General features: G+C 43.1%; 1 protein-coding gene across 8 annotated transcripts in view; it reads left to right on the forward strand.

Moving 5' to 3' along the window:
* Window positions 1-2,173: 2,173 nt before the first annotated feature.
* Window positions 2,174-13,031, forward strand: part of ENPP2 (ectonucleotide pyrophosphatase/phosphodiesterase 2) — a 113,520-nt gene continuing 102,662 nt past the window's right edge. For all 8 annotated transcript variants that reach the window (XM_013996523.3, XM_013996525.3, XM_013996524.3 and 5 more), the window contains exon 1: window positions 2,174-2,439. In XM_013996523.3, the coding sequence (XP_013851977.1) occupies window positions 2,209-2,439 (231 nt within the window). In that variant the 5' untranslated portion in view covers window positions 2,174-2,208. The remainder of the gene's footprint in view (window positions 2,440-13,031) is intronic.

Consider the following 13,031-nt stretch of genomic DNA (forward strand, 5'->3'; position numbering starts at 1 on the left):
GGTGGCAGAGTTCCCCCCAATAGTCGCTGTGCTCTTTGCTGGGGGGCAGAGTGGGGGTGGGGGAAGAATGGGGCTGGGAGGCAGTTGTTCACTGAAAGGAAATCAGCTGGGAGTGGGTGGGCTCTGGGGTCTGCAGAGGGTGGGAATAGTGACTTCGTGGAACTGGAGAGGTGGGCTGACCAGGGACACTTCTAAGGAATACAGTGATCGGTGGACACGGTGTGTGATGATGTGTGGCTCTAGCAGATCATGACATCTGGGCAGGGGGTTTGGCAGATGGGTAAGGCAGTGGTAGGACCAGGAAATTAACAAACTGAGGTGAACGACAAGTAAGATTGAAACATATTAAAGTCTAGATTGGGATATAAAGGAAGGAAGGAATGTCGAGAAGGAGGAACATAGTGGAAGGAGCAAAGGACATACAGTAATGAGTCAAAAGCCAAAAAAGTATACCGGGAAGAAGGGTGTGAGCTGGAAGGAAGGGAGTTTCTTGTTACTCCATAGCAGACGCTGCACATAGTGAAGTACCTTAAAAGGTAACGGGGGCTGCATTTTACTGAGTACAGCTGTATGTCAGGAGAAAGGCTAAGGGTTTTACTGGCAATTTAAGGCTCACAGCATGTACCATAGTCCCCATTTTACTGATGAGAAAACTGAGGCTTAGTGAGGTTAAATATTTTGCTCACATTTTTAGAGCCTGGAAGAAGAAAGGGCAACTGTCTGATGCCAACCAAGTCAGGCTGATAGGTGTTATTTCTCTTGTAGAAGCACATATGATTCCTGCATCCTTTGCCTGGGAGCTGATAATCCAGAGCCAGTTATGTTAACCCACTGGGCTCCACAGGATGAAGTCCACATTCCCTCGAGTGGCACAGGAGGCTGGTCAGAGTCCAAACCCACACCCTCCTCTCTAGACACAGCCTCCCACACCCTCTGCTCTTGCCTGCAGGAACTATTTTCAGTTTGCCAAAGGCATCAGGAGAGCTTTATAGACATGATGTTGTCTGGGTCAGTGATATCCTTCTCCCTCTTCCCCTCCTGGCAGACTCCTTCCAGTTTTTCCAGACTGAGTGTGAGTATCACCCCCCCACCACCACCACCGACACATACTTTCCCTTCTCTAAGCGGCAAAAAGGAGAGTGATGCCACTTTTTAGACCAGGGGCCACACAGCATCTCCCTAGACCCCTATCATAGCTCTCCTCATCACACTGAAATTCTGCAGCACTGATTCCTTATTCAGGGCTCTCTTTACAATCCCAGAATCCCTTCCCCTTCCATTTAGTATTTCTTCGTCTGGAAGGACCCAGAAAAAGGAGGGGAAAATGACTAATGATGGACTCTTTGCAGCAGCCCCAGGAACCCGGGGCATGGACCAGCACCCCAGAGTGGCCAGTCTGGTTCCCATTACATCCTTTTAGCAGCTGAAGAAAGAGAAAAATGTAGACAATAAAAAAATGTAGTCAGTAAACTCAGGATTATCTGTGGATATCCTTTAACCAAAGCAACTATTACATTAAAATGCTATCACTTTTATAATTAAAAATTAAAATATTCTATTGTTGTGTCATATTATGCGTTATAATTATATTATATTACATTGTAATTATTATTATGTCATCATTATTATGTGTCTTGGGGTACAATTAAGTTAGTTGGGGTGGGTCACCCAGCAAGGAGGAGGATGGTTTATGGATGTGAACAGGATGGGATTGTGAGGATCCAGACTTCACTTTCTGGTTGAGTGATTGGGTAAATATCTTATTTTTGCGGAGCTGCTTTTTCTTTATGAGCAAAATGGCAGTAATAGGAGAGCCTTCCTGGCATTGTTTGGGAGGCCAAATGACAGCATGATTGTCAAAAGCCCTTTGTAAATTGTAGCACGTTTTAGGGGGGCAAAATGGGGGTATTATTTCCCAGCGTGGTAGAAGAATTTATACAATATACTGCCCACGTTTAACCTGGAAATGCTAATTCAGGGAACTCATCAGCAACACAGTAGGAAACTTTCCGAAACGGGGGCGGAAAGAATCCGGCAGAATGAAGGAGAAATGGCAAATCATACCTCACAGAGCACTCTCCTTGAGAGATTAGGGGATGAAAAATTAACTTGGCACTGTTGGGGGTGGGAATGCGGCCGGCTGCCCTGGATGCCCCGTCTTCAGCCTCCGGTCACTTTCCTTCCCCAAAGCCATTTTAGTCAAAGGTCATGTGTGAGTCTTGTCAAAGGCCAGCTTCCAATGGAATCATTGTCCCCCGGGACAGCGGCCCCCTGACTACATCTGCATTGGAGAAATCCCAAAAGCAAACGGCCCAGTGCAAACAAGAGCAGCCCGGGGCAGCCGTCCCGGGGCAGAGCTCAGAGCGGAGGCCGAGTCCACAGCGCCCGGGCCGGAGCAGCCCCGCAGACGGCCGCAGCATGAGCCGCCGAGCCGATCGGGTACGGTAGGCGCCTCCCTCTCCCCGTCCTCCATTGCTCGGTCTCCCGGGTCCCAGCTGCCGTTCTGTCAGCCGAGAAACCTTGCAGAGGGCCTCCGGATTTGCCGGAAAGCGGTCCCTGTTGGGCTGCGTTCCCGTGCACTCAGCTGGAGCGATTTCCAGGCGCGCGAGATGCAGAGCTGAACTCATTTCGAGCTTTTCGTTGCCAGGGAATGTTTGGGTTTGTAAATATGAATCTCGTTTCTGGAAAGCTAGCCGGGAGTCCCTGCAGAGCGGGGCCGTGCACGAGTCTCCGGCCACCGCCACTGGAACTGGTGCCAAGTGGGAGCTCCCCTGGGCACCGCGGGTCGCCGGGTTCGGGGAGCTCAGTCCTCCGGGGCCGCGACACGGCTCGGCGTTTTGTTTATTACTTGTTGGACGAGGGCTTTGCCGGGAGGTGGGGGATTTTTAAAGCCATCTGTTTCAGTAATGTTCTCTGGGATCCTTCACTTAACTCTAAAGGAAACAGAATCATCTCGCAGATGGAGGGAGCCCCTTCCACATGGCCGGGTCCCCTCGCGGGCTCCACAAAGGGAAGATGTTGGGCGGCGTGCGCTGCGCCGGAGGCGCCGCAGCCTCCTGGCCCTTTGTACTTCACTCTTTGAACAAGCTGACTTTCAGATGAATCTGGCTTATTATGGATGAGAGTTGAGGGAGCCCGGAATCTCAGCTGAGTCGGGGTGCTTCTGATCCGGACTTGGAAATCTCGCAGGGCAAAAGGAGCAGGTGGGGAGGGTCAGAAGGGGCCGCGGGCACCGCCGGCGTTCAGGTGCGGCCGATGGGTCAAAGGCTTTCGATTGCTCTACACTACACACTCTGGTTTCATTTTAACAGGTTCAGCCCCGTAGCCGAGCCGAGCCCTTTCTCACTGATAAAGACAATGAAAACAAAAGCCTTTCTAGCGCTCAGCAGGACACAGAGAGGGAAGCCGGTTCTGGCATTTGTTTATGTATTTCTCACGCAGTCAGTTCTGCAGAGGATAGGAAGTTTTCCTCACTTCGCTCAACAGATATTTGTTAAGCCTCTGCACTTCCCCTCCAGCCGCCCTCTCTTTCTCCTTCTCCTTCCCACCAAACTTCTTGAAAGAGTGGGTGACATTCACCCTTCCCCATGTCCTCATCACCCTGTAACTCCATCCCCAGTTAGTGCTCACGCCTGCTTCTGAAGAACAGCCTTGGCCAGGACCACCTAGTGTATTGCGTTCAGCCTTCCCTCCAAGGCTTCTGTGTCATTTTGAGCTATTGGTCAAGCCCCCCCCCCCTTTTTTTTTAATAACCTCTGTATTCTTGCTACCACCCTTCCCTGGTTTCCCTCTGAGCATTTGAGTTCTCATGTCATGCCTTGAAAGGTGGTCCCTTCATCAATGTTGGTGTGTCCTTCTGTTCTTTGACTTTCTTCCCTTTGTACCCAGTAGTCTCCCTAGCAAATCTCACTCACTCCCACAGCTTCACCCACTACATATAAATCGATAGCCTATCCGGAGCTTTCTCCTAAATACCAACCAATCATCTCCACATTGCTGTCCCATGGAGCACCTTAAAATCAGCATGTTCAAACTAAATTTGTTTTCTCTCTCCTTGCTCCAGGCCTGCTCCTCCCCCTCTATTCCCCACTGTTCAAATGGCATCCCTAGTTGTCCAAGCCAGAAGTGACAGGATCATCCTAGGTGACACCCCTTCTTTCATTCATGACATCTAATCAGTCACTAAGTTCAATCTCCTCTCCCTGCTTAGTGCATTTCATACGCATACCTGTGTCTCCAGCTCACCCACCACTGTTTTAGTGTAAGTCCGAACCACCCCAAATGTGGTTCTGGTCACAACTTTCTGTTAGTCTTATCTGAGACCAGGACTGTCTGTTCCCATACCTCCTGTCTTGTCACCAAACTGTGTTAAATGGTCTTTTCTAAAATGCAGTATGATCATGCAGACTTATTTTTTTTTTTGAAAAGTCTTCAGTGGGTTCCTGTTGTTTTTTTTTTTTTTTTTTTCCCTTTTGGGAATAATAATGATGTATACAGGTTCTCCAGGATTTGCCTTTTACCTTCCTCTTCAGTCTAATCAGTCGCTCCCTCTCCACACACGAAGCACTTTTTAATGCTCATTTTATGCACGTTGTGTGCAAATTTAGTCATATTAAACTATTTACAAAACATGACTCTCTTCCTTGTCCTTCTCTTAGGTCTGTGTCTAACTTCTATTTTTCCTTAACGACTCAGCTGAGAGCCACTTTCTTTTGGAAACTACCCAGAACATCTGCTCCGCATCCTCCAGAATGGGTCGGGTGGCCCTCCCCTTTTCTCCCAGAGCTTCCTCTATTCCTTCTATCAGAGCATTTCCTTTTCCTCATCACACGTATTGATTTACTTGTCTGTCCCTCACTGGTCTTTAACTCCTTAAGGGCAGGCATCCCTCTATTTGTCTTAGCATCCTTAGAGCCTATAGCCTGGATTCAATGAGGATGCTCAATACATTCGGGTGAATTCTTGTACAATTCTTGTCAATGACCCTGATATTCAGGCATCAAACAAGATGACAGAGCTATAATTTATAATACAATATGGTGAAGACTAAAGAGTTAAAGTCAACCCTGATTATCAGGAAAAGGTATAATCTTCCAATTATTTAACAAAAGAAGAAGAGTCTATATTTTCTGGGTGTTTGAGATAAACCCCTGCATCTCCAGATCTAGCAGCTCCCTCTCCCATCGACAACTCAACTAATGGGTTTCTCCTATTGCTACCCACCTCTGTCTCAACCTTGCTGAAGACTGAGAGAAGCTGCTAGAAAACCCTTTTTCATTTTTGCTTTGGCTTTGTGAAAGCAAAGGAATCAGGAGTTCCTGTTGGAAACAAATCTGACTAGTATCCATGAGGATGCGAGTTTGATCCCTGGCCTTGCTCAGTGGGTTAAGGATCAGGCATTGCCATGCGCTGTGGTGTAGGTTCCAGACACAGCTTGGATCCCGAGTTGCTGTGGCTGTGGTATAGGTTGGCAGTCATAGCTCCAATTCGACCCTACCTGGGAACTTCCATATGCTATTGGTGTGGCCCTAAAAAGCAAAAAAAAAAAAAAAAAAAGGAATCATTTTCAGGTTAAGACCTGGCATAGAAAGAGGAAACTGCAAGCAGGCCAAGCTAGGTGGATTTCTAAGAAAGCCTTTTGATAAGTTGATATCAAAGATACAAGCTAGTGTCTTCGGATGCCAGAAGCAAGGTTCAGAAGGGACCAGTAGGTGAAATATCTAAGGGTGGCTAGAGAGTGATGGAGGCTTTGGAGCATAGAGATGAAAAAATTCAGTTGGATTGTCTAAAGAGAGAAATATGTGCATGTGAAACTCTAGACAGGTGAGTGATGATTAATTTCTATATAGAGTTATTTAAACCACAGGTGGCTCTTGTTTGGAGTTGAAGTCCTTTCGAGGTTCAAATGTACATTACTATTCTCAGAAAGAGGGCACAACCTACAACACGTGGCACTTTTCATAAACTTTCAGAAAGTTCATACAGGCCTACTCTTGGACTCCGTTGAATTATCATGAATCTCAAGTTAAGAATCTCTAATCAAAGGATTTACTCACTCAACAATTATTTGGGAGAGTAAGTGGCAATTAGTAGGAGGCCGCATATGTCCAATAATGCATATTTTCTCTTTTGAGAGGATCCCAGTGTCATGTGTGATGTTGAACTTGAAGTCACAGGACTTGGGCTCATGTCCTTGCTCTGGCACTTGCTAATTGTATGACTTACTCCCTGAATGATAGTTTTATCCTCTATTAAAGGGCAACAGAGGTTGGGAATGGTAGCTAAAATAAATTTTGTGAAAGTACCTGAATGATGGTTATACTCAGTTAACATGAGTCAATTCAAAACCTTGATTTTTAGGAAGGGCCAAGATCTAGTGATGTTCTTCTTGCTTAGAAGCATACATGTAGGCTGGGTTAGTGACTGGTGGAATGCATTTATTAAAGGATAGCTGATCAACAGAGGGATGGATGTCTCTAGGATGATGTGTGACTGGGATCTATCTTCATTCCTGTTTTATTCAATATCGGTAACATCCATGAAGGCAAAGACACACTGATCCCATTTGCTCAGAGAAGAGGCATAAGGATTAGGAGTACAGAAGTTATCAGTAAGTTGTAGTATATTTTGACTTTTTATTTTTGGAAGGGGTCCACTCTAGAGATGAGATGTGAGTGCTAAGATAGATATAAAATATATCATGAGTGGGTTCCAAAAATAAAATGCAAATTATTGGGTGTGTGGGGTGGAGGGAGGAAAAGACAGAAAGGAGGGAGAGTTAAAGATAGATTTGGTGGCTTCCTCTAGGGATTTAAATCCCTTATATGGAGATTAAATCTCTTCATGTAGGGATTTAAACTGACAGTGAAATCGATCATGAGATGTTTTTTCTAAAATAATGTTAGGTTTTATTGAGAGGTATGGAGTACAGAACATGGAAGGCAATAGTCATTCTTCTCTGTGTTATTAGACCATGTTAAACAACTGTATCTAGTTCTAGGTGCTACACATGAATTCGTTAGCATTTTTGAGTATATATACTATACTATGTGTATACACTGTGTATATGGGTGTATATACTGTGTATATATTTATACACATACTGTGCAATCACTGACAGTGGTGCTGCAAAAGAAAGACTTGTTCTCATGGAGTTCATAACATAGCAAAGGTGTAAGATGAAAAAGCAGGTGATTTTTATTCAGTGTTATACATACTATGATAGCGGAAGCTTAGGTCCCTGTGTAACCACTTAAGAAGAGGTTTTTAAGCCAGACTTAATGGAACCAGGGTAAGCGTTCTAGAGGCAGGGATGTCTACATTGAAACCCCAAAGCTGAGTAGGGATTATCAAGGTACAGGTGGTGGAGGAAAGAGGGTTCCAAGTGTAGGTGACAGTAGCTTCAATGAGGCAAAAGTCCTGTTCAAGGGACCAAGAGAAGGGACACACACACAGAGGAGCGGGGATGAGAGAGATGAGACTAGAGTGCTGGTAGGGGCTAGAATTTCATACTGTGCAGCTGTAATTGGTCCTTAGGAGACTAGGGAGCCACTGGAGTTTGTAAGCAGGGCAGTGTCACAGTCCAGTGTTGTGTTTTGGAAAGATCATTCTGGAAGCAGTATGGACAATGGATTGAAGGGATGGTCATTAAGAGATAGAGATGGAGACACACAGAGAGAGACAGAGACAGAAACAGAGAGAAGGAGATGTTGTGGTAGCATAGCAAGAAAGGATGGTGGCTCCAACCAAGACGGTAGCAGGAAAAGTGACAAGAGGGGACCATTTTAAAAGCTAATTAAGAGGTACAAAGCAAGTAGTGATGAACTACATCCTTAAGTAGGAAGGATGACTGTAGGACATTTAACTTGCAAAGAAGAAAATCTAGAGAGCCATATTATTTGTCTTTATATCTTTTGCTCTCCTATGGGAGAGACGTTAGCATTGCGCTTGTCTCTGAGATGGCAGCTCTGGGCCAAATGGGTGGGAGATACAGGGAGATAAATTTTAGCTCAATACAATGAAGAATTTTCTAACGGAGCCGTTCCAAGTCAATGAGTTCTTTGTCACAGAGGTGTTTAAACAAAGGCTTGATATATATTCTTAGAAAAGTTGGAGAGGCAGGGATGGGGTGGCCAGGCTGGACAGCACCGACATTTCCTTTTAATCCCAAGATTCCAAGATTCTGTGCATTAAGTTCAAATATCAGCCTGGTGCTGAAGGCCCGTTGTGATACAGCCCTTTGTAGAGCAGCCCTATGTCCCGGTTTCCCTGTCTGTTCTCAGTGAATGCCTGTTTTCTCCTAGTGGCTATTAAATACTTTCTGTGTTCACTCTCAGAAGATCTTGGTTAGAACAATGAATTTTTTTATTTATGTATTTATTTATTTGGTGCTTTTTTGGGCTGCACTCACAGCATACAGAGGTTCCCAGGCTAGGGAATCAGAGCTGTAGCTGCCGGCCTACACCACAGCCACAGCAACACAGGATCCGAGCCACATCTGTGACTTACACCACAGGCAACACTGGATCCTTAACCCACTGAGCAAGGCCAGGGATTGAACCCGCAACCTCGTGGTCACTAGTTGGATTTGTTTCTCCTGTGCCACAGGAGGGAACTCCAGAACAATGAATTTTATGATCATCCATCGCTTGACTTTGTCCTCTTAGAAACTCTGTGAACTACTCATACTGAACTTTTTGCTGCACTAGGAGGAGACCTGGCATTTTGCTGCATGATTGTTTATACCATTTCCTATGTCAGGAATACCCCTCCTTTGCACAGTGTAAATGTATCATTGAGAATATACTTTTTCATCAAGGCCTAAGCTAAATCAAATGATGAGTCCTTCATCAAGCCTCCTTATAACATTCATAGGTTGCACTGTAATGCTAAGTGAATAATTACTTTTATGCTATTTGATTCCCTTCTATCATCTTCTAGAAGTCCAGTACTAAGATCTGTAAAAAATTGTCACCCAATGAAATGAACGTTATGATATCTAAGGCGATAACCTTTCAGAAGGAAATTCCCATTTATTAAAAAAAAATCATGTTTTCATTTTATAAGCAATACATGCATTTTGTAGGAAAAAAAATTAAGTAAGGAAAGTAACAGGGAGAAACAAAAATTGTCTACAATCTCAGTACCTAGAGATCAGCACATTAACACATCAGTCAACCCCTTCTATATTCTTTTGTGCACATGTAGTCTTAAAATTGGAATTTGGATTAAAATTATATCTTTCTGTAATCTGCTTTTCACCAAAACACACCAAGTGTATCACCCTATGTCACTATATATTTTTCACAAACCCGGTCTTCAGTGGGTGGTGAATTGTGTTCTATTCTGCAGCTGTGTCATGCTTTGTTGGATGGATTTCCCAACTCAAGCAAAAAGAGCAAGTTTACTCTGCCCCCATCTTTTTGTTCTGTTCAAGAAGGCTTCAGTGGATTGGATGGTGCTCACCAGCACTGCTGAGGGTAGTCTTCTTTATTAAACCAATTCAAATGCTAATCTCTTCTAGATATACCCTCATAGATACCCCCAGAAATGTTTTGTCAGCTATAGGGGCATCCCTTAGCTCAATCACATTAACACAAAAAATTAACCCTCATAAAAATCTTTAGAGGTAATCAAAGTAAAGTGAAGTCATGAGGGTGGGCCCTAATCCAGTATGACTGCTCCTTATACGAAAGGGGAAATTCGACACAGAGACATGGAGGGAAGGTGATAGGAAGAGACACAGAATAAGATGGCCATTTACAAAGCCAAGAAAAGAGGCCTGGAGCAGGTCTTTCCCTCACAGCCCTCAGAAGGGGCCCCTTCCGACACCTTGCTTTTGGGCCTCTAAGTCTCCAGCATTGTGAGATAATAAATTTCTGTTATTTAAGCCACCCAGTTTGTGATACTTTGTTATGGCTTAATATAGACTTAAATTAATAGAGATTTCATAAGAGCCTAATTCCCTTAGCGTGGTTTCAGCTGGTAACAATACAGCATTAATTAGCTCTTCAGTCACCAATGATTCTGATATTGTTCCTAGGAATGACAGATGACAGTATATTGCTATTTCAGTAAGCAAAGCATTTTCATAATCGAAATGACCCTGACAAAAGCAGAAGAGGTGAGCATTTTTACATCTCTGTTTTAGGGAGAAGAAATGGAGGATCAGAGAGACTAAGCCAATTATTCAAAGTTTCACAACTTGGACATAGTAGAGCTGAAAGTCAAACATTGGCCTTCAGATACTAAATACCATACTATTTTTAGTGAAAACACGATGCCTTTCACCTTCATGGACGTGTCAAATATCATCTTCCTTCTTTAAAATTTGACAAGACATGAATTGTGGTGTCCTGAGCCAGGCCTCTCATTTTTTCCCTCCTTAAATCCCCCAAGAATGATTTTATAATCCTAGTTGTTGGAAGATGGGTGAAGGCACCTACTCCACCCACATCTTCATTATCAAATATTTATCAGGAATTTAGGCGCCTGTGTTTATGTGCACAGAATATTTCTTCTCCACTCAGAAATTTTGTTTACTGACAAAATGGGCTTTCTCAATACACAGTTTGATTACCGACAAATCCAACTGTAAAACTTTGGATATGTTGGATATCATTGAGTTTTTCCATCATTAATACTGCTCAGATATTAATTCAACATAGTGACATGCAGGGCGCCAAAAAATTTCCAGGAAGCTGCTTGAATTCAATCAGCAGGAACAAATGTAAGATTATTGCACTTTTTCCTTGGGTGACCTAAGCTTGTTCTTGGCACCCGTGAGCACAGAACACTGGTTGTCTCATAGTGTTTTAGTGGCTTCTACCCAGGGGACTTATTAGTTTTGAACCTTGGGGATAATTCCATAAGAATGTAATTCTTTTCCTCCCTGAAAGAACAAAATGTTGCTTGTGTTGGGCTATTCTTGTTCTGCGATAAAACCAATGCTTCTCAAATTGTGGAATCATAGAGGTCTGTAGGTAGGGTTGTCAGATTTAGGCTAAAAAAGACAAACAAAACAAAGTAAACAACTACAGTGAAAAACTTCTAGGTTGACCAAGTGAAATTTCAATTTCAAATAAATAAGAAACATTTTTAAGTATAAATATGCCCCAATATTGAAAATACTAAAAAAGTATTGTCTCTGGCAACCCTACCTATAAGGTTATACTGAGGGTAGAGTGTTGATAATTTGTCAATATTTCAAAAGTCAGTAAAATTACACATTTACCTAAGAAAGTCTTCAAAATCTCCTAAACATGTTAAATTTCCTTGATTTTGGTTGGGATTTATTTGGACCCAACTTTAAAGCACTGGTCATCTCATGTTGAAACCATAATGATATCACCATTTTTGCTGTCTTGTATACAAGGGGTCATGTAAGAGCACACATGTGATCTCATGTAGTCTTCAAAATCAAGGGTTGGAGAATTATAGCCCGCAGACCAAATCTGATCACTGCTTGTTTTGTAAATAAAAATTTGTTGGAACACTCACTTCTGTCTTTTTCTGTGTAGTCTGTGGCTCCTTTCATGCTACAACAGCAAATTGAGTAGTTGTGATAGGAGATTGTTTTATGGCCCACAAGAACTAAAATATTTGTTATTTGGCTTCTGACAGGAAAAGTTTGCCTACTCTTGCTCAAAAGCATCCTTTGAAGGAGTTACCTTTATTCTTATTTTTAGAATGAAAAACATGAAGGCTAGCAAAGTTTCAACAAGTAGGCAAGGTCTCACAGCTCTTAGAGATGGGACCAAGGTCTGACTTAAGGCTAATGGTCAATTGCATTTATCCTAAATGGATTTAACAATGGGGAAATGGATTTCCGATTTTGTTTTTGTTGGCCTGGGCTGTGGCGTGCAGAAGTTCCCAGGCCAGGTGTCAAACCCAAACTACAACTGTGACAACGCCATATCCTTAACTACTAGGCCACCAGGGAACTCCCTGATTTCTTATTAAACACTGTCCATCCCAAAGATAAGGCAGAATGGGGTTAATGGTTTAGCCCTTAGGCTCTGAAGCCACACTGCTTAAGTTCCAGCTCCACCACTTAACTTCTCTGTATCTCAGTTTCCACCGTTATAAATTACAGACAGTGATATACCTATATGAGTGATTGTTTTTGGGATAAGTGAGATGTCTAAAACATTGGAAGGGCATTTGACATGTGGTCCACAAGTCCGTTATTATTTTTATTCCAAGTAAGGATAAAACAAAGAGTTTGGAAAAGTGAAGAACATCGGCCATGCTTAGCTGACAGATTAGCTCAACCTGGAAGCTCACAGAGCATGGTGGGGGCCCCCGCTTGTCAGATCACAGTGAAGAAACAAACTTTTCCAGCTGCTTTATTCAGGCATACCTTACTTTTTATTTGCTTTACTGTGCTTTGCAGACATTCCATTTTTTTTTCTTTTTTTTTTTTACAAAGTGAAAGTTTGTCACAACTCTATGTGGAACTATCAGTGGATAGTACTTTTCCAATAGCATTTGCTTGGTTTGTGTATCTTTGTCACGTTTTGGTAATTGTTGCAATATTTCAAACTTTTTCATTATTATTATATTTATTATGTAATCTGTGATCAGTGACCTTTGATGCTATGGTTGCGAAAAGATTATGACTTGCTGACGATTCAGAAAATATCATTTTTTTAAGCAATAATGTATTTTTAAATTCAGGTATGTACACTGATTTGTAGACATAATGCTACTGCAGACTTAATAGACTACAGTATAGTGTAAACATGATTTTTTTTTTTTTTTTTGTCTTTTTGCCTTTTCTAGGGCCGCTCCCACGGCATATGGAGGTTCCCAGGCTAGGGGTCTAATCCGAGCTGTAGCCACTGACCTACACCAGGGACACAGCAACACGGGATCTGAGCCGCGTCTGCAACCTACACCACAGCTCATGGCAATGCCGGATCCTTAACCCACTGAGCAAGGCCAGGGATCAAATCCTCAACCTCATGGTTCCTAGTCGGATTCGTTAACCACTGAGCCACGATGGGAACACCAACATGATTTTTATATGC

Source organism: Sus scrofa, chromosome 4, assembly GCF_054392235.1.
Source record: "Sus scrofa isolate SSC_HxYL_T2T_F1_AM1 chromosome 4, Sscrofa_HxYL_maternal_Yorkshire_Landrace_v2.0, whole genome shotgun sequence".
Classification (NCBI taxonomy): Eukaryota; Metazoa; Chordata; class Mammalia; order Artiodactyla; family Suidae; genus Sus; species Sus scrofa.